We start from the raw sequence: 21,561 nt of genomic DNA on the forward strand, positions 1-21,561 counted from the left end.
CTACACAGGATCAACTAACGGAACATCAACCCCGTTAGCCCAAACGCCTGACAGACCACCAATAGATCGCAACAATGCGTTTTATTTTAATGAAACAACGTCAATTTGATCATCTTTTTCGTTGAGACAGAACAAACGCCAGAGAATCGTGCCCAATGTCGGCGTCCTTCCAAAAGCCTTGTCTTCGCCATTTCTCATCCTTATCCCTCAAAAATTCACCAATGTGCATGACTCTCCATCGCCATCATTTTTCCTATGGATTGAATTCAAAACATACCCTAGAACTAGGCCTGCGAAGACAAAACATAAACGAAGAAGATGAACTTTAGAAGCGAAATCGAATATGTATTTGACTTAGAACCGATCTAGCTTGGGTATAAATACTCCCTAGCTAAATTCCGAAAATTAGAAGAAACTCAAACCAAACCAAACCAAACCAAGCCAGTGCCAAGTTGAATCCTCTCGGTCATGAATGATAATTACGTCTAGGTGGCGACTCAAATCTGCAAAAGAAAGGCAAAAGAAAGTCGATGTACATACATACCGATTTTTGGGTGTACACTATTTACATGAATGCCATTGTTAAGGGCTAGTTCAATTATTAGACTAATGGTTTTACTAGTCGCATCAAATATAAAATGAGCTTGAGCACAATGGAGAGCTCTTTTCATTTTAGGGTTTGATCATGCTGAGAGTAAGGAGGTATACATAATGTTACGCGCTAGCAATGTATGAATTGTTTTCATTGGGGAATTGTTATAGCTTGTATGTTGAGTTGTCTCTGTACGATTACTATTGTGAGAAGTTGTGAGAGTTCAAAGTTCCTTCTAAGATCTCATTCTTTGGCTTGCGTGTATTTATGGCTAGATTTTGACGGACGACATATGTATGAAGAAATATTGTATTATGATTAGTCATTGTCGGATGTGCCTTATGGAAGTTGAAATGACTTTTCATCTTCTTATGCATTATCGTGAGGTGACGGGTATTTGGATTATTCTTTGGAGCATAACTCGAATTCAGGGTGTGATGTGCCTGAGTCACTCATGATAGTTGTTGGGAGGTTTTGATCAAGCCATCATATATGGAGGTCTCAATCATTGGATTATCATCTTATTATCTGCTGGCTATTTGGTTAGAAATAAATTATCGTACTTTTGGTGATTGTATTTGACCGATGCGTATAATTCATAACGTCATTATTATGATACTATCTCAAAACTCATCCTGAAAAGCCCGTGGAATCGGTAGGTGTAAACATGAAAATTTGACATACCCTAATTTCCAATTTATAATAATATTTATAATTTTAATATAATATATTGATTTTTTTTAATTCAAAATAATCCAAAGGAGAAGACAAAATTAAATTATGATTAATTATTGTGATAATTAAACCTTAATAAGGAAATTAATTAAAAAGAAAAAAATAACTTTGGATTAAAATATTATATTTATTTTACCCAAATTAAATTAAAAAGAGAGTGAAATAATTTAATTATAATTTTAGACATAAGTTATATGTAATTTATAGCCTAAAATAATTAAATAAATACCCTAAAATACCCAAAATTAAAATAAATGAACATAATTTTTATTATGTTGTCAAAAATATTTTTTGTATTAATTTGGTAAAAATAAAATAAAAGAAAGGGTTAAAATATTGATTTCAAACAACCATTTTATTAAAAAATAAAAACTGATGATCTAGTGTGGTCGAAATTAATTAAATCGGTTGCAATAGAAATTTCATCCATTGGATCAGCGCTTGCGTAGCCAGCTGTAACCAAAGCAACGCGCGTCCTAGACTACACATGATCAACTAACGGAACGTCAACCCCGTTAGCCCAAACGCCTGACAGACCACCAACAGATCGCAACAATGCGTTTTATTTTAATGAAACGACGTCGATTTGATCATCTTTTTCGTTGAGACAGAACAAACGCCAGAGAATCGTGCCCAATGTCGGCGTCCTTCCAAAAGCCTTGTCTTCGCCATTTTTCAATCTTATCCCTAAAAAATTCACCAATGTGCATGACTCTCCATCGCCATCATTTTTCCTATGGATTGAATTCAAAACATACCCTAGAACTAGGCCTGCGAAGACAAAACATAAACGAAGAAGATGAACTTCAGAAGAGAAATTGAATATGTATTTGACTTAGAACCGATCTAGCTTGGGTATAAATACTCCCTAGGTCTTCTTCTTTCAATCCATCTATCAAAATCCAACTATGATAGCCTATTCGAAGATCTTCAAAGGAGCTCCGACGACTATTTTTTGAAGAAATTGTTCTAGAGTTTCAAGCTTCAATCCAGAGCTTTGGAAAGCTTCATGAAGATCATAAGTGTGTTCTTCAATCATAAGTAAGCTTCCAAACAATCTATAATTCAAGTTGTGATTCTAAATTGAATTTTTTTCAATTTCAATTTGGTTGATCTTATTTAGTGTTAAATTTTGTACTTTCCATAGTCGAAATCGATCCTTAGACGATTTTAAGGCTTTTTATTGAAAAAAATTTCATCAATTCAACCCTAATAAAAAAAAATAATTGATTTGAATATTTGGAAATTTTGAATTTCGTGTTCTTGAGCTTTTGAGCTTGGATTTTGATTCAAATAAATGTCTAACATATTTTTAATCATGTTAGGATAAGTTTCAAATCATATAACATACATCCCGATAATGTTTGATCGAACTGAAATTTTTTAAAATAAAAGTTTAAATTTCAGTTTTAAAATTTGTTACATAGCTTGATTGATGTTCTTGTTTTGGTCATGTTTGATTAAAACATGATTTGAAAGTTGTTGGAACAAGAATTAGGCCATGAGATGGCATAATTCGAAAGTTCTCAAATTTTACCCTCAAAATCATTTTGAAAAATCAATCGTCTTAGTGCTCCATTGACCAATTTTAGGATTAGGTGTTGTGATCCCAACATCCAGTCGAGTTAACAACAAATTACTGATCACGTTTTCATGATTTGTATCAAAAGTCGTAAACTTGCAATTTTATACCAAATGAAGAATACTCGGTGTGCTTGGACCGAATCCCATAGGACCGAGGACCAAGAAGAAGGACTAAGTAAATTAACATAGGATCGAGACCAAGGACCTATGTTCTTGAGTTAGAACCGAGCCTTATGACCGATGTTCTTTAGCTAGACCGAGAAATCCGATCGAGGGTTTTCACCTAGGACCGAGAAATCTAACTTGGGACTAAGACTCCTAGGTCTTAGGATCGAGAGGTCCAAACCCATGACCGATGATCTCAACCCAGAGCTAACCCCATACCGAGAGGTTTCTACACCTCAACTAAGAAACATAGCCCTAGGCTAGTCTAGGATTGATTACACCTAGACTAGTAATTTTAGCCAAGGACCGATAACCCTTGGCACCCTAACCTAATACTCCGGTCCTCTGATCGAGTATCCCGAACCTGGATCAAGAGATTCCTCGGTTTAGATCGAGTCTCTCTGGTCCCCGAACGACAAAAAGGACCCAATCCTTATTACTAAGGTCCTAAGGCTTGTTTGATTCCACTTTTTAAAACTCAAAATTATTTTTGTAATTTAGGAACCCCAATTCATTTTCAAATGATCCCGAAAGATCGGAAAATGATTATAAAATATTTTTGGAATATTTCTCAAACAAATATTTTGACTAAGGCTTCGTTTGAAATTTATTTATAAATTCTAACACCCTTTTCTCATATTTTTCAGGTCCTTTACTCAATCCTCTAAACGCAATCGCATGTATGCACCTCTAAATAATTTTGTACAATTATTTATGTAATCCAAACTTATCCTTGTTTAGGACCCCCAGACTACTAATTAAAGAAAGTAAACGCTATAAATAAATCTTTTGAGATAGACTTTAAAAAATAAAACTGTTTCCAACGGGCGTAACTAAATAGAGAACACCTTATGGAAACTCTAGTATAAAGTACGGTTGTACACGTACATTTTATTGATTTTCTAAAATTAATTGGCGACTCTGTTTTCAAATAAATATTTTTTTCTTAAATTAATTATGCTTAATTAATTTAAACCAGATTTCAAATCAAATCGTCATTTGGTTACAACAGATTCCCAGATTATTAAATTTTGAATAAAATTAATTATTTTTATATAATTAATTTTAAAAGCTATCAGATACTATCAAAATCTTTTGAAATAATGTTTTATTTAAAATAATACCTAACACGCAAAACAATGTTGAAACCATCGAATCTCGAGCTACCTTGGGTCTCCCGTATTGCCACGTGTTCCCTGGCACGTGCTAAGCTACATAAGGATTTTTGTGGGTTATAGTTTGGGGAGTTCATCGCTCTTTTGAAGACCTTCGTGCACGTTAATTTTTTGGTACATGTGGTCTAAAGTGTTTGTTTTTCTACTTTATGATATTTTTTTATTTTAATTTTTTTTTTTATGTCATGTTGTGTTTGTTGTGCCTAAACGTAAATCAATTTTCAATTAAAAAATTTAAAATATTAAACAATACTAAAATAATTCAATTAATTAAAATTTCAAATAAACTATTTTACATTAAACAATAAATTTATTCAAAAAAAACTTAAAAAAAACATTAAATAACCCACATGAAACAAGCCTGATCAGTAATAGCTAGTTAGAGGACAATAATAGTTGAAAAAAGAAACTCTTAGAACATGGTTTTAAAATAAATATTGAATTATTTTACAATAATTGATGAGATTGATTTTAAAAAGTTAATTGTTTTTAGTAAAAAAAATTATAGGTATTAAGATAAAATGTTTTTTTTTAAAGAAATAGAGTGTTATATTATATTAGTTAATATTTTAAATATTAATAATAATAATAAGTATAGTTGAATTTAAAAAAAAAACTATACCAAATAAGGCGTAAACAATGGATTCCTCACCGGCCAAGCGTTGGAAACCCTCTAAAAATGATAGTTTTTAAACACCTGTCGGATACTTTATGGTTATTCGATACATATTTCGGTCTTCGAGTTAATCTTAATAAGTCAGACATTTTTTCTTAGATTCAGTTTCGAATAGAAGAAGGATGAGCTTGACAAATATGTTGGGGTTTAGAATCAGTGGTATTCCGTCAACAAATCTTGGTATATTATTGTGTGCTAAATTATGATTCAATGTCTTTTAAGATAAGATTATCACTAAAATGGAATGTAAAGTGTCTAGGTAGAAAAATAAAATAATTGCGAAAGAGGGTCGGCTAATCATATTTAAAAGTGTGTTGTCATCTATACCCACATATATGATTTATTTATTCATTCTCTTAAAAAGTGCGACGGTGAAAATGGAGAAAATAATGTGTAAATTTTTATAAGGGTTTTCTAAAAATTAAGAAAGTTTAGATATTCGAGATATGATTTGAGTTTAAGGTTTAGAGTTTACGATTTAGAAAGGTTTAAGAAAATTAGATCCTGAAAATATCTTAACAATTAAGTTGAGATCGACTGAAGTTTGATATCCAATTACTTACCCGAACACAATCTTGCTACTTTGACAAAAACAAGTTGTAATATTTAATTCAACCACTATTCATTATTGTTGGACGATTGGATTGGATTGGATTGGATTGGATTGGATTGGATTGGATTGGATTGGATTGGATTGGTGGTACGCGTGATGAGCTAGTCTTCAAGAATTGGATTTATTGCAAAAGTTTGGACAAGTACTAATGATGTTCAATTTCAAACCCAGGCCGGCCGAAGTTTAATTAAGGTATTGTTGGAATTTTTTTTTATTTATTTAATTTGTTATATTTTATATGTTACAATGAAAATATTAGTAATTTTTTTTAATTATATTTAACTTTACTAATCTAGTTAGTTAAATGTTAAAATAGAACTTACTAACCCTAAGTTAATAGGTTCGAGCCCGTCAGACGACAAATTTTACGCCTGATTAAATGGTTAAGTATGTTTGCGGGTTACATACTTAATCGGTTGAATAATTTTTTTTTTCTTTTGAAGGTGCCAAGGAGGGAGGGGCCTGGGCGGCTTTTTCGCTTGTCTCAACATATGGCCAGCTCTGTCAAACCTTAAAAAGAGATCATATATAAACGGCTACCAATAAATATTGTAGTTTCATACTTGTTCCTAGTTTCTCCGAACTTTATATAAAATAGTGTAGATTTAAATCAATTAATGTATTAAATTTTACTAGTTTCATACAATGTCTTTAAAGAATTAACATTATTTAAAAGAAGAAAAAATATCAAAGGCAAGATAAATAATAACAATAGTATTTGAAAAGACTTTAGCACTCAATTTTAAAATGTTAGTATATAATATTATTAATTATATATTATAAAATATATATTTTATTAAATAATATTATATTTTTTTTATTTATTTTCTTATAACACTAACTTTTTCTCTCTCTCTATAATAATATATTAATTTTTTCTATCAATATTATATCTAATATAATAATATTTTTTTCTCACCATAAATTTTTTATATCAATAACCCTAATTATATTGTAATCGTATTTTCATCTATAATATTTTGATTTTTTTTATCATAAATTCAACTCTAACCTAATTTTGAAAATCATGCTCTTAAATTAATTTTTTTTATATGTTTATTCTTATGTTTATCTTTATAATCTTTTCTCATTTAAAAATAACTATCATATTTTTTTTTATTATAGAAACATATTACCTAATATATCACAATTAATATTATCAATGGATACTTCAAAATCACCGAAAGCATATAATACGATCACAAGTAATTTTTCTATTTTTGAAATCAATGATCTAGTTATATATTTAATATGTTTTTGATAAAATATACAACTATTATATTTATTTTAATTTTGGAGGCAAAAAAATTTGAATTTGCATTTTTGCCTCCAAGCTATTGGGACCGGCCCTGATGGCCAACTCAGGTCCCCACCAGGTATCCTCCCAAATTTGATATTCATACGTCACACTCCACGAAACGTGAATGTACGTGCTCGAAAACCCTTTCGGAAGGTGAGGATATCACTTCCATGTTGATTCTAGTACGATGATTATACTTTTTGATGAACCGTTCAGATTAATCCAAGTCGTAATTACATTTGATCTACTCTACATAGAGAATTATAGTATACCAAATATATATAAAGGGGAACTTTTTATATTTCATATAAAAAATATATATAACTGAATTAAATTAAAGTTGAATGGGTATATATATAAAACTTTGGGACGTTTTCTATTTTTCTTTTGTTTAACCTGTTCCTTTTTTTTTTCTTGATTGCGATTGTTTTTTAAATACTATTGTTTTAAAATATACATGATAATTTACTTGTCTAGTTGCTAATTAAAGAAACTTTTCATTCAGTTCCTAATTAAGTTCTTGATTCTCAACTGTATTTTTTTCCTTTTTTTTGCTAATGCCTCAAATAGGGGTTGGATTTATGAGAGTAACGACTTACTGTATTTTGAACTTAATTAGTACCATAATGTTTTTTTTTTCCATTATTAGTTATGAATGTTTTAATGATGTTTGTCTTATTAGAATAAAACTTTAAGTGTCCAATGAACAATACCACGCACGCTATAGACTTAAATTGTAAACCACATTTCTTCACCAATTGTCTCTATAAATAAATAATGCTCCTTCCATCCTTCACATAGCAATTTGTATCTTTTAAGCAATGGCCATAATCGTCCTTCATGCTACGATTTTATTTCTAGCATTTACAGTGACCATTCTCCTTTTCAAAAAAATAACAACTACTTCAACTTTACCTCCTAAATCTTGTTTACCGCCAGGCCCTAAACCATGGCCGATTATTGGCAATATTTCAATAATAATAAGAAATAAACCATTTTATCGATGGGTGCATGATACAATGTCAAAAATGGGCTACGAGATATTTTGCATTCGCCTAGGGAGCGTGCATGTGATAGCTGTTACCTCTCCAGAGATTGCATGCGAGTTCCTGAAGAAACAAGATGAAAATTTTATGGCACGTCCTACGTTCCTATCAGCTGAGCTAGCGAGCGGTGGATTTTCCGGGACGATCTTTACGACAGTTGGTGACCAGTGGAGAAAGATGAAACGTGTAATGGTCTCTAACATCCTCTCTTCGGAAACTTTCCATTGGATGCACGACAAAAGAGCAGAGGAGGCTGATCATCTCGTTAACTATGTCTACAATGTTAGCCAGAGCAATGCGGACGGTGTAGTCAACGTTAGGGTTGTAACACAACACTTTTGTGGAAATATGATTCGGAATATGATTTTTAGTAAGAGATTTTTTGGGAAAGGCACCGAAAATGGGGGACCTGGAGCTGAGGAAGAGGAACATTTGGATGGGAGTTTCACTGTACTCAAGTGTTTGTATAATTTCTGTATTTCTGACTATTTTCCGTTTCTTCGACGTAGAATAGATCTCGATGGAAATGAGAAAAGAACAAGACAAGCAGTTGAGAGTGTGAGGAAATATCAAGATCCGGAAATAGATATGAGAATTAAACAATGGCAAGAAGGAACAAAAAAAGAGAAAGATGATCTTCTTGATGTTCTAATCACTTTAAAGGATGACCAAGGAAACACTCTATTGACATCGGAAGAGATTAAGGCTCAAATTTTGGTAATGAAAACATAAATCTCTTTTCTTATTGTTGTACACTTGTATATTCATAGTATAATCTTAAAGATAAAGAGAAGAAAATAAGAAAAAAAAATGAAAGTCTAATTTATTCACATAAATTTTCAAATTTATACAAATGCATTACAAAATAATTTCTTAATTAATATATGTGTGCAGGAAATAATGGTAGCAACAATTGACAACCCATCAAACGCGGTCGAATGGGCTATTGCTGAGATGATAAATCAACCAGAGACATTGGTAAGAGCCGTTCAAGAATTAGACCAGGTTGTCGGAAAGAACCGGCTTGTTCAAGAATCCGACCTGAACAATCTCAATTACATTAAAGCTTGCGTTAAAGAATCTTTTCGTCTCCATCCAATAGTCGCATTCAATCTCCCACATGTGTCTATCTGTGACACCATGGTGGCTGGTTATTTCATACCTAAGGGTAGCCATATTCTTTTGAGCTGTCCAGGTCTGGGACGTAACTCTAAAATATGGAATGAACCGCTTCGATTCAATCCTGAGCGTCACCTTAATTATGATGGCTCGCATGTGATATTGAATGATCCTGATCTCCACCTATTGTCATTTAGTATAGGTCGGCGTGGTTGTCCCGCGGTTAACCTAGGATCCACCATCTCAATTATGTTATTGGCTCGACTTCTTCAAGGTTTCACATGGAGCCCCCCTCCAAATACTACTTGCATTAAACTTTTGGAGGCTATTGATGAGATGTCTCTTTCCAAGCCTCTACTAGCCCTTGCAAGTCCGCGCTTGGATGAGAGGTTGTATGCATGCATCACTTAACCCTTAATAAATGCAAAGATATGGACAACTAAGTATAATGTATTTTTTGTTCTAATTAAGAAGCATTATTTTCTAAGCTATGTGTGCATGTGTCATCACGTTATATTTGAAGTACTTCAAAGGTCACCTAGTTATAAGTATGTGGCGTGTCTTATATAAGCTCTTTGTAATAAAATATAAATTTATTATATCATGTTTTTATTATTATGAATGTGTAAAGAGTTTTTGTTTTGATTATGATTTAATAAAATATAACATAACATAAGCATATATATATTTGGTAAAAGTTTCACCTAACAAACTCAAAAACACAATATTATTAATCATTTTGGAAACAAGATTGTTGAACTAGAGGGTAATGCAACCAATGCAATTGCATAAATCCCTCATTTTCAGTTTCAGGGTCCTAAATTTTAAATTATTAATATATAATATTATTAATTATATATTATATATTATAAAATATATATTTTATCGTATAATATTATATTTATTTTCTTATAATACGTTAATTTTTCTCTATATATATAATATTATATTTATTTTCTTATAATACGTTACTTTTTTCATATATATATATATATATATATATATATATATATATATATATATATATATATATATATATATATATATATATATATATATATATATATATATATATATATGAAATTATATTTATTTCTTTATAACACGTTAAAATTTTCCTTTTTCTCACTCAATATTATATAATAATATATATTACTTATTTCTCTATATTATATATAATATATTAATATATTAATTTTTTCTCTCTCTATTTTATATCTAATATATTAAAATAATTTATCTCTCCATAACTCTTTTATATCACTAAACCTAATTATATTTATTTTATTTTACTTCAACCTTAACAAAATCATCTTTAAGGTTAAATTTTAATACTTTTAAATTTAATATTATATTTATCTTATAATTTCTTCTCATTTTAAAATATGTATTTTTTTATTATACAAACATTATACCCAATATATCACAAATATTATCAATGGAGGTTTCAAAATCACAAAAAACATATCAATACTTATACTACCACAAATGATTTTTTTTTCTTTTTTATAATGAATGATCTATTTAATTATCTATTTAATTATATATTTAATATGTATATTTAATATATTTTTGATAAAATATACATCTATTATATATATTTATTTATATATATATATATATATATATTTATATATATATATATATATATTTATATATTTATATATATATTTATATATATATTTATATATTTATATATATATTTATATATATATATATATTTATATATATATATATATATATATATTTATATATATATATATATATTTATATATATATATATATATATATATATATTTATATATATATATATATATATATATATATATATATATATATATATATATATATATATATACTGACTAATGAATTCAAATATAAAAAACTAACATTAAAGCCAATTAATTATGGGTATCAAAATCAAATTTTACTTTTTGTACCGTACCTTAGCCGCCACATTCTCATCATTATCAAGAATGAAACAAATAAAAGAAAGAGTCAAAATAACAAGGAAATTAAAAAGCTTTGGAACATAATATAAAGTGGCCGGATACCTAGTACGAGTGGCTGGAAAATAACGAGCAAAAGGAGTAGAAGAAACCCTTTATACAGAATCGGTATTCATGCATATTGTCGCAACATTTTTTTTAAAAAAAAAAAAATCAAATCTTGGACAGACACAAGAGTTTCCATTCTTATAGTTGAGATATATTTATGCTGTTTGAAAATTATAAAATTATAATTTAATTTTTTTTGTTTAAAAAATATATAATAAAATAATTTTAATATATATTATCAATTTTATTAAAATATTAATTTGACATAACTAATTAGCATAACTTAAGTGTTAAAAGATTTTTTAAGTTTCAATTTTTATTAAAAAAAAATATCGGTTCAAACAATGTTAATTTTATAAATTTGAAAAATAAAATATATTTTTTCAACATTTTAACTTTATAAATTCAAAATCAAAATATTGGTTCAACATCTTAATTCTTAAATTAATATATATATATATATATATATATATATATATATATATATATATATATATATATATATATATATATATATTAGTTCAAAAGGTTAACTTATTAAATATTTTAACATTCTAAATTCAAAAATAAATTATCGATGGAAAACTTTAATCGTGTTTTAAATAATAAAATATTAAGTTATTTTGTTTGAAAAATATTAAAAAAAATAAAATTTGAAATTACAATTCTGTCCTAAAAAAATGTGATTGAGAATTATAAAATTATATTATATTAAATTTAATAAAAATTTTAATTTGAATTTCAATTCTTAATATTAAAAAGTTTACCAAACTTAAAAATTTCAACTCAAACAATGGTATTTTTAGTCATTTTAAAATAAAATTAGACTGCCTTGGGTGGGTCCTGTGCTCATTACATGCATGTTGCTATATTTCCAATGTTTATAATAAGTTTCCTTTCATTATATCTTGTCTAGGTAAAAAACAGAAAATTAGTGTTAAAATAAAAAAGAGAATTGAATTTAAAAAACTATTGTGAGTGGGCACTACATATGTCATTCTTTTCATATATATCACGTAGGGTGCATATATCACGTAGGGTGCTGACAATTTCACCCGACATGAAGATACAATCGAACCATGTTGGTGTTGGGTAATGTATTTTGAGTTCGGGTTAAAATTAAGACATTTTAACTTTTATTATGAAACAAGTCAAATGACTTAAAATAGAAACGTCAACTCGTTTACAATTTTCTTTTGTAGAGTACGTATTGTGTTTGTCATTTCCTGCTAATTTAAAATTAAATAAATTTGTGATTTAACTTTATTATTCTTTTATATTAATGACATTTTGATAGATAATAAAGAGATGTCATATTAATTATATCATATTAAATTGAGTAGGGTTTGAATTGAATCAGGTGAATAGGATAGATCATGTCAAATCAATTATAAATAAACCGATTAGGTTAGAGATTTGTCACGAATTATTAAACTATGTCACGTTCAGTTTAATATCGTTCAACTCACAAACATAACATGCCAACCTGAATCCAATCTGAATTGTTGTCCCTAATATTACTCAATCCAGATGATGGAGGAGAAAGGTTTATGACATAAAAATAAAATATGAAAGTGACTTGTATATTCTTTTGGCAACGTTTTTATTAAATTTTTATTTTGTATATATTATGACCCTTTAATTGCTTTTTCTTTAATGAATCTGATTTTATTAGAATTAAGATAACAAATGATCATGTATGATGATTGGAAATGTTATAATAAAATTTAAGTGAATGTGTCCAAAAATAAAATGATAAAAGAGTCAAATATTTGTTTTACGTTTAGTTTTTTCTATAATACAATTGTATCATATTAAATTCAAAGAGATTTCAAATAAAAATGGATACACTGATAATATTATCAAATGGAGATTTCAATCAATTTTAAATATAAAACAATTAATTATATTATCCAAACGAATAATTATATTAATTCTATATATTAAGTATGACATTTATCTTAACTAATTGTCATGCGATTGGTTATTGTAATGAACTTTTGTATTCTTTTTGTATTTAATTAATAATTTTTAATTATTTTTTAATAACTGATATTATATATATATAATAATAATAATAATAATAATAATAATAATATAATTAATTAACTATAGTTTAAATAAATGTTTGGACAATTTTAATGAATTTATTCTACATTAAACCTAACTAATAAAATCTAGCAAACAATATTTCATCACAACAAGTTCGATCTGGCTAAAAGATTATCCAAAAACAAGTTTTGGGGGTTCAATCTCAGACTCTGAGCTGATCCAAATTCTAGCTAATTAATGATATATGATGATGGTCCACCATTTGGATTTACTTTGAAGATTTAAAAGATTCATTGAACTTGATTTATCATTCATTATCTTTCTATTTTGCCATCCACTCATGTATATATAAAGTATTGAAACTAAGTTTTGTTTTATATAATTAATAGGCTTAAATTAGTGTTGAAAAAAAAAGTTTACTTGTGATCAATTGTGCTTTTTCTTCTTTGAGATCATTTTAGGATTTTGCTAACCGGTCAAATTGGGGATGGAATTAAGAAGTAACAATTGATGATATTTTAACACAAATATCATTTTTTTTTTCTCAATCGACCTCTCATCTCGAAACTTTATTTCCACTTCGGTCAAACAACTGATTTATTTATCCTCACTTCGACTATCAACTATCTCATTCCATATTTTATTCGGGTTCAAATTTGTTGTTCCAGATTTTGTGTTTCATATTGTAACACCCTCACAAAATTGATCATTTTATTGAATGAGTTAAAAGTAATAAAGAAAAATAATGAAAAGTCAAACATATTTGGATATATTATATATATATATATATATATATATATTATTATTATTATGAATGTTTTAAGATCGAAATGATGAAACTAAAAACTCATTTTATTCAATTTTATTTATATTTAACAATTTAATTACTTAATTTATCAGTTAAAACAATAAAAAAAATATTTTACTTTTGAATATTTTACATAAAAAACAACATTAAAAAAAATACAAACTAAAATAACAAATTTTTAATCGAATAATAATACTTTTTTTTCAAAAAACTTTATAAGTATCTTAAATAACCCAGCATCTGAGGAAAAAATAAACTCTTACATGTTTTTAAAATAAATCTTGGATTATTTTAAATTAATTAATGAGTGTTGATTTTGAAAGGTGCTTTTTTTAATGTTTAATTATGGTTGAATTAAAAATAATGAGAGTGAATGTTTAATTATGTTTTTTATATATATATATATATTTGTTAATAATTGCTCTGCTGATATTGAATAATCAGATTGGATGTTTAATTATGGTTGAATTAAAAATAAAAATAATTAAGTCAACCCAATTATTGTAAACCTTTTCCTCGTCGGCCAATAACTTGTTTGATGTTGGGATTTTTTTTTTATTAAATAGAAATTCTCCTATTAATTTTTTAAAACTATTTAATTAATCAACTTAAACTAACTCTACTTTATTTTTATAAAATTTAAATTTTAAATACAAAATCACATTAAAATTCCAAATAGCATATTTTATTGAATAATTTTTTTTTCTTCAAAATTTCAAAATAACCAAACATCAAACGAGCTCCAATTGTCTCCATAAATAATGCTTCTTCCATCCTTCATATATATATACATCTCTTCTCCACATAGCAATTTGCATATTCTAAGAAATGACCATCATAGTCCTTCATGCTACTATTGTATTTCTAGCTAGCATTTACGTTATTAACCATGCATTCTCTTTTTCAAGAAAGCATTAAGTACTCCATTAATACATCCTAAAGCTTTCTTACAACCCGGCCCTAAACCATGGCCAATTATTGGCAATATTTCAATATTGATAAGAAATAAACCGTTTTTTCGATGGGTGCATGACACCATGTCAAAAATGGGCTACGAGATATTCTGCATTCGTCTAGGGGGCGTGCATGTGATAATTGTTACCTCTCCAGAGATTGCATGCGAGTTCCTGAAGAAACAAGATGAAAATTTTATGGGGGACCTGGAGTCGAGGAAGAGGAACATATGCATGGCATTTTTAATATACTCTCTTGTTTGTATAATTTCTGCATTTCTGACTATATTCCATTTCTTTCGCATGGGAATGAAAAGAGAACAAGACAAGCTGTTGAGACAGTGAGGATAATTAAACGGTAGTCTAGGTAGGAAAACAATTATTCATAAATTAGAGTGATCTGTTTATTTTTATTTTTTCTTTGTCTGATTTATTCTAGGAGTAGATAACAAGATCCTTTTAAACTAGAGTGAATTAAATTAGCTCTTAGTCAACATCAGTTTACTTTCTAACATTGTTCATAAAAGATATAATTTTCACTATTGGTGAAATTGTAATCAAATTTAGGAGAAGAAATCTCTTTTACCGAAAAGAGTCGTTTGTGGTTAGGGATGACAATAGGTATATATGTAAACTTGATATTTGTAAGTGTTCGATAATCGAGTTGGGTGATTTTAAATTAAGTTTGGGGTAGGAAATGGAAAAGGGAGAAGGTTATGTGCATGATCGGGTTCGGGAACATAGTGTGCGAAACTAAAATTCTGATTATATTAATGTTAAAAAAATATTGAAGCCTTCAACCCTTAAACGATTTTACGTAAACTCTAAATTTTACGAGTTTACAACTTTTAAACGATTTTACGCAAACTCTAGATTTTGACAGCCTTGCTTAAACTTATTCTCAAACTCAAAATACAATAAATGTCACATCAAACAGTAATTCATCTAAAATTCAAAAACACATTTTCAAATTAAAAAATAATATTTTAAGAATATTTTATTTTACATCAACTTTTTAATTTTTTTAATAACTATCTGTATATTTATTAATTTTACAAATTAAATTCAATATTTTTTTCAAACTCACACATTAAAGAGAATTATAGTAAAATTAATTATAAATTAATAATTTATACATATAAAAAAAACAAATTAAATATTATTACATAAACTCAAATTACACTACACGAACACAAAATATTACATTAAAACAAATATTGTTAAAATAAATAAATTAAACATCATTAAATATTATTCATTATTATAAACTTTATGATATATTTATGATGAAACAAATATTATTAAAAATATATAGGAGATAAATAAAACTAAAAATATAAATAAATAATATAAAAAATTATTTAAAATAAAAGTTAAAGTATCAAATGAAATGTTTGAAATAAATAATATAAAAAATTAAATATTCAAATCAACAAAGGTTAAGTTTTTAAATTTAATTAAAATATGAATTTGCGAGCGAATTAAGGAATTCGCATTTTTCCGTTCGATTGGAGGGTAAAAATAAGTATGTTATTGTGTTTGTAGTAAGGTTGAAGTTGGTCATAGGGTGACCATTATTTATTTTATTTTACCCAGACTTCACTCAAATATAACTTTTTAGTAATAAAAAAAATATTGATCTATCTTAACTTTTCACTTTTTTTTTTTAAAATCAAAATATTATTTTTCTATATTATCTCTTTGTATCCAACCATAATAACTCTTTTAACTTTTTTCTTTATTTTCTATTCTTTTTAATTATTTATTCAACTCTTCTAACCACATTTGTAATATATATAATGTTTTTATTTGTGTTTTAAAATTTTGATATTACTAGTTTTAAAATTTATTTATATTTAATAAGTTATATTTCACACTTAATGGACGGTACCAAAAAATAATTTAATCTTCCTTGTTACATAACGATATGCATTTACAAACTAATTTCTATAAATGTGTGCAGGAAATGATGGTAGAAGCAATTGACAACCCATCAAATGAAGAATAATTATATAAATAGTCACTGGTAAAAAAAGGATCTTTACCGACGGTTTTTCCCGAGGGTTTTGTAAACCTCTCCTAAATACTCCCGAGAGGAATAAATCTTTCGCTATTAAAAATAGATTCCGAGAGGGGTGTAAAACCTTCGGGTTTGTTACTTATTACCGAAAGTTCTACAAAGAACTTTCGGTTTTTAACATCCCCAAAAACCCAAAAAAATTCTAAGTGTTGGGTGTGGGTTATTTGCGAAGGTTTTAGGAAAAACCTTCGGTTTTGAAGTCCCTTGGTTTTTTAATTGCGAAGGTTTTCAAAAAACCTTCGGTTTTGCCTTTTTTGAGAATTTCATTTCCGAAAGTTTTACAAAGAACCTTCGGTTTTGCACATTAAAAAAAAATCAAATTTTTGAAATTGGTTTTTCCGAAGGTTTTTTAATAAACCCTCGGTTTTGACTAATATCAAAACCGAAAGTTTTATGAAAACCTTCGGCCTCAACCTCTATAAATACAAACCCTAACCCTTCTCTTTTTCATTCCGCTCATCCCTCCTTTCTCTCTCTTCCGCCGCCGCCGCTTGCCTCCTCCCAGCCGCGGGTTCTTCTCCTCTCTTCAGGTAATTTGTTTGATTTGATTTTTTTTGTTTATTGTAAGATTTAGATTTCTTAAGTATAATAGATCTAGATTTATGTTAGTTTACGTTATTTTGTTTGATTAATATATATATACATATATCTGAAATGCATTTAGGATATGGGTGATTCGACATGGAATAGACTTCGGCGTACACCGGAGAAACTGCCTCTGTGTTACCAGAATATGATAGCACAATCAGAAATTGCGGCACGTGAGGAAGAGGTAAGAAAGATGACGCTGGAAATGGAACAAATCCGACTAAGGGATGCCGAAAGAGGTCGTTTGCTTAGTGAAATCAAAGCGGACCGGGCCGAAATGTCTCAGAGATTAGAGAATCTCGAACAGGAACTTGTCTTGTTGAGGAGTCGACTGAATCAACCACCCCCTCCTTCCACCCCATCTAATAATTAATTTCTAGATTTATTATGGATTTATTATGGGTTTATGACAGTTATGTTTTAATATTTATGAATTATTGTTATTATGTTTGTTTGGTTTGGTTGAATATGTTGGAAATAGTTATGTTTTTGTTGACTTTTCATATTTTTTAAAAAAAAAACCGCATCACCCAAACCGAAAGTTTATTTGAAAACCTTCGGTTTTGACCCATTTTTTTAAAAATCTTGAGGTAAAAACCGAGGGTTTATGTGAAAACCTTCGGTTTTTACCCCTCATTAAAAAAATCTGGGGAAGGGTAAAAACCGAGGGTTTATGTGAAAACCTTCGGTTTTTACCCTTGGGAAGGGTAAAAACCGAGGGTTTATGTGAAAACCTTCGGTTTTTACCCCTCATTAAAAAAATCTGATTTTTTCTAAGTTTGGGGAAGTGTAAAAACCGAGGGTTTATGTGAAAACCTTCGGTTTTTACCCTTCATTAAAAAAATCTAATTTTTTTCTAAGTTTGGGGAAGTGTAAAAACCGAGGGTTTATGTGAAAACCTTCGGTTTTTACCCTTCATTAAAAAAAATCTAATTTTTTTCAAAGTATGGGGAAGGGTAAAAACCGAGGGTTTATGTGAAAACCTTCGGTTTTTACCCCTCATTAAAAAAATCTAATTTTTTCCTAAGTATGGGGAAGGGTAAAAACCGAGGGTTTATGTGAAAACCTTCGGTTTTTACCCCTCATTAAAAAAATCTGATTTTTTCCTAAGTATGGGGAAGGGTAAAAACCGAGGGTTTTCAAATAAACCTTCGGTTTTGACCTTACACTAAAAAAAGCAGAAGGGTAAAAACCGAAGGTTTTCAAATAAACCTTCGGTTTTGACCTTACAATTAAAAAATCATAGGGTAAAAACCGAAAGTTATACTATTAACTTTCGGTTTTACCACTACCTGATTTGTTAAATTATTTTGTTTTAAACCTACTAATATAGACTCTTAACTAATATAATCAATTGTGTGTTATATTTTGAAAATGAAGATTGTGTTTGATGTTAAAATCTTTATGATTGTGTTTGATTATATAAAGAAGTGTATATGTATGTTTGTGTTTGATGATCATATGAATGTGTACAAATTTTGATCATTTATATTGTGTGTTGTTTTAAGGATATCAAATAACGTAAAATAATGACCTTCAAAGTCATTAGAAGGTTAAAGACCTATTAATTTAGCAATTTTTGAAATTTTAATTCCGAAAGTTAATTGTATAACTTTCGGAAATAACAATCAAAACCGAAAGTTATACAATTAACTTTCGTTTTTATTTGAGTTAAATTGTGCACATTTCAAAACCGAGAGATTTAGACATATCTCTCGGAATTTAATTGATCAAAACCGAGAGGTTTATTTAAAACCTTCGCAAATACCGAAGGTTAAGCTAATAACTCTCGGTTTTTCTTTAAAAGGAAAAACCGAAGGTTAAGCTAATAACTCTCGGTTTTTCTTCAAAGGAAAAACCGAAGGTTCATTCAATAACTCTCGGTTTTTCTTTCAAGGGAAAAACCGAAGGTTAAGCTAATAACTCTCGGTTTTTCTCATTTGAAGAAAACCCGAGAACTAGAGGATATCTTTCGGTAAATACACAATTATTTTTAACGACAGAGTCAATACCGAGGGATGGCGACAGTTACCTTAACTCTCGGATTTTGGTCTATACCGAAAGTTATAGGGTCAAAACCGAAAGTTATACAATTAACTTTCGTTTTTATTTGAGTTAAATTGTGCACATTTCAAAACCGAGAGATTTAGACATATCTCTCGGAATTTAATTGATCAAAACCGAGAGGTTTATTTAAAACCTTCGCAAATACCGAAGGTTAAGCTAATAACTCTCGGTTTTTCTTTAAAAGGAAAAACCGAAGGTTAAGCTAATAACTCTCGGTTTTTCTTCAAAGGAAAAACCGAAGGTTCATTCAATAACTCTCGGTTTTTCTTTCAAGGGAAAAACCGAAGGTTAAGCTAATAACTCTCGGTTTTTCTCATTTGAAGAAAACCCGAGAACTAGAGGATATCTTTCGGTAAATACACAATTATTTTTAACGACAGAGTCAATACCGAGGGATGGCGACAGTTACCTTAACTCTCGGATTTTGGTCTATACCGAAAGTTATAGGGTCAAAACCGAGAGTTTTCACTTTCGGTTTTGACCATTTTTTTACTAGTGAGTGATTCTGATTAGAGTTGGAAGGTAAAATAAAAATAGAGTTTAGAGATAGATATTTCATTACTCGACGAGAATGTACCGATGCCAACCCTAGCTGTGGTCGATTAGTGTGCTCATTAGGATCGGCCCTGACAATTTTGGGCCCTATGCAAATTTAAATTTTGGGGCCCCTAAAATAGTAAATAAAATTAATTTTTAATAATATAAATTGAGATATAAATGATTAATATATTATAATACGGAAATAAAAGATTAAAAAAGAGATAAAAAAGTTATATATATAATATATATTTAATATTAAAAGAGAAAAAATGAAAAAATAAGATTAATAATATATTACTATAAAATGTTAAAAAATGGGGCCTATAAAGGTGGGGTCCTATGCAAATGCATAGGTTGCCTTCCCCTAGGGTCGGCCCTACATGCAATAGGAATATGGAATTGTTGGAATCTAGAGAGTGAAATCTTTTCACTTTATCTGCGTAGATTTTGTAAGTTAATTTCAAAGCGCATTTACCATAATACACCTTATGAATTTTTTTAAACACGCCAAGTAAGGTTAGCTACACTACATTGGCTAATACACCTCATTAATATGACATGTAAATCGACAATTCAATGCCTAAGAAGCAATGTTCACAATTAGTCAATCTTTGAGGATCAAAGTTGGTCCTCTAAAAGGTTATTTGTGTCGTATTTTAGCTCTGCGTCAATCTGATGTCATTGTAAAGCTTGATTTACAACACAAAATTCCCATATGTTTACTTTATCTTGTTCAATATTTTAATGTATTAATTTGAATCTTTTTCTACATTTTCCTTCCTAAATTTTGTGAACGAGTTTCTTCATTGTAGTCTATCCACTATTCCGACATGCATTGGCAACTATATCTTACTTGTCGAGGTATAATATCTTTTGGTTCCAATATCTAGCAATTGTATGTATTAATATTCTTTTGACATTGATATGGTAAGAATACAGGTGAATCTTTCATCAAATCTTTTGACAGAGTTGCCAGATACTTTTGCAAGTTTACATATATAATTTGAAAGTTGGTATTTTTGTTTCATTTCTTCTTTTGCCCCATTCTTTTGCCATTGTATTTGTGGTAGAGCTAATAGTTATTTATAAATTATTTTGGATGTTAAATTATTGAGGAATTGAAGCACCATATATGCTCATATGCCAAACCGATAAACGTGCACAATTAATATCAAGCACGCATGTACTAGTTATGATTCACATTACAAGGGAAATTGTAGCATGATTCAAGAAATGACAAGGTTGTGGGAAAAAATATGTTGAATTTGAAGAATCATCTACATAAATTTGGATTGGGCTGAAGAAAGAATATGATTTTATTCCTATTTTGATAAGGAAGACCAATAATTATGAACTCAAGATTGAACACTAATTTATTAATACTTAGTGAATTTTGTTTAAGGAAACAAAA

The 21,561-nt window shown here is 28.5% G+C and overlaps 1 protein-coding gene across 1 annotated transcript; it reads left to right on the forward strand.

The window, feature by feature from the left end:
* Positions 1–8,371: 8,371 nt before the first annotated feature.
* On the forward strand, positions 8,372–9,416 carry LOC124912783 (tyrosine N-monooxygenase-like). Its single transcript, XM_047453431.1, has 2 exons — positions 8,372–8,603; positions 8,781–9,416. Exons 1-2 carry the CDS (start codon positions 8,475–8,477, stop codon positions 9,414–9,416), a joined length of 765 nt encoding a protein of 254 aa, XP_047309387.1. The 5' UTR covers positions 8,372–8,474.
* The last annotated feature ends 12,145 nt before the right edge of the window (positions 9,417–21,561 follow it).

Source organism: Impatiens glandulifera, chromosome 8 (assembly GCF_907164915.1).
Source record: "Impatiens glandulifera chromosome 8, dImpGla2.1, whole genome shotgun sequence".
Taxonomy (NCBI): domain Eukaryota; kingdom Viridiplantae; phylum Streptophyta; class Magnoliopsida; order Ericales; family Balsaminaceae; genus Impatiens; species Impatiens glandulifera.

Bases quoted from the DNA above. Each gene is read 5' to 3' on its own strand.
- LOC124912783 (XM_047453431.1), top strand. From the start codon at position 8,475: ATGAGAATTAAACAATGGCAAGAAGGAACAAAAAAAGAGAAAGATGAT. The intron at 8,604-8,780 runs GTAATGAAAACA...ATATGTGTGCAG, and splicing joins AGATTAAGGCTCAAATTTTG to GAAATAATGGTAGCAACAAT.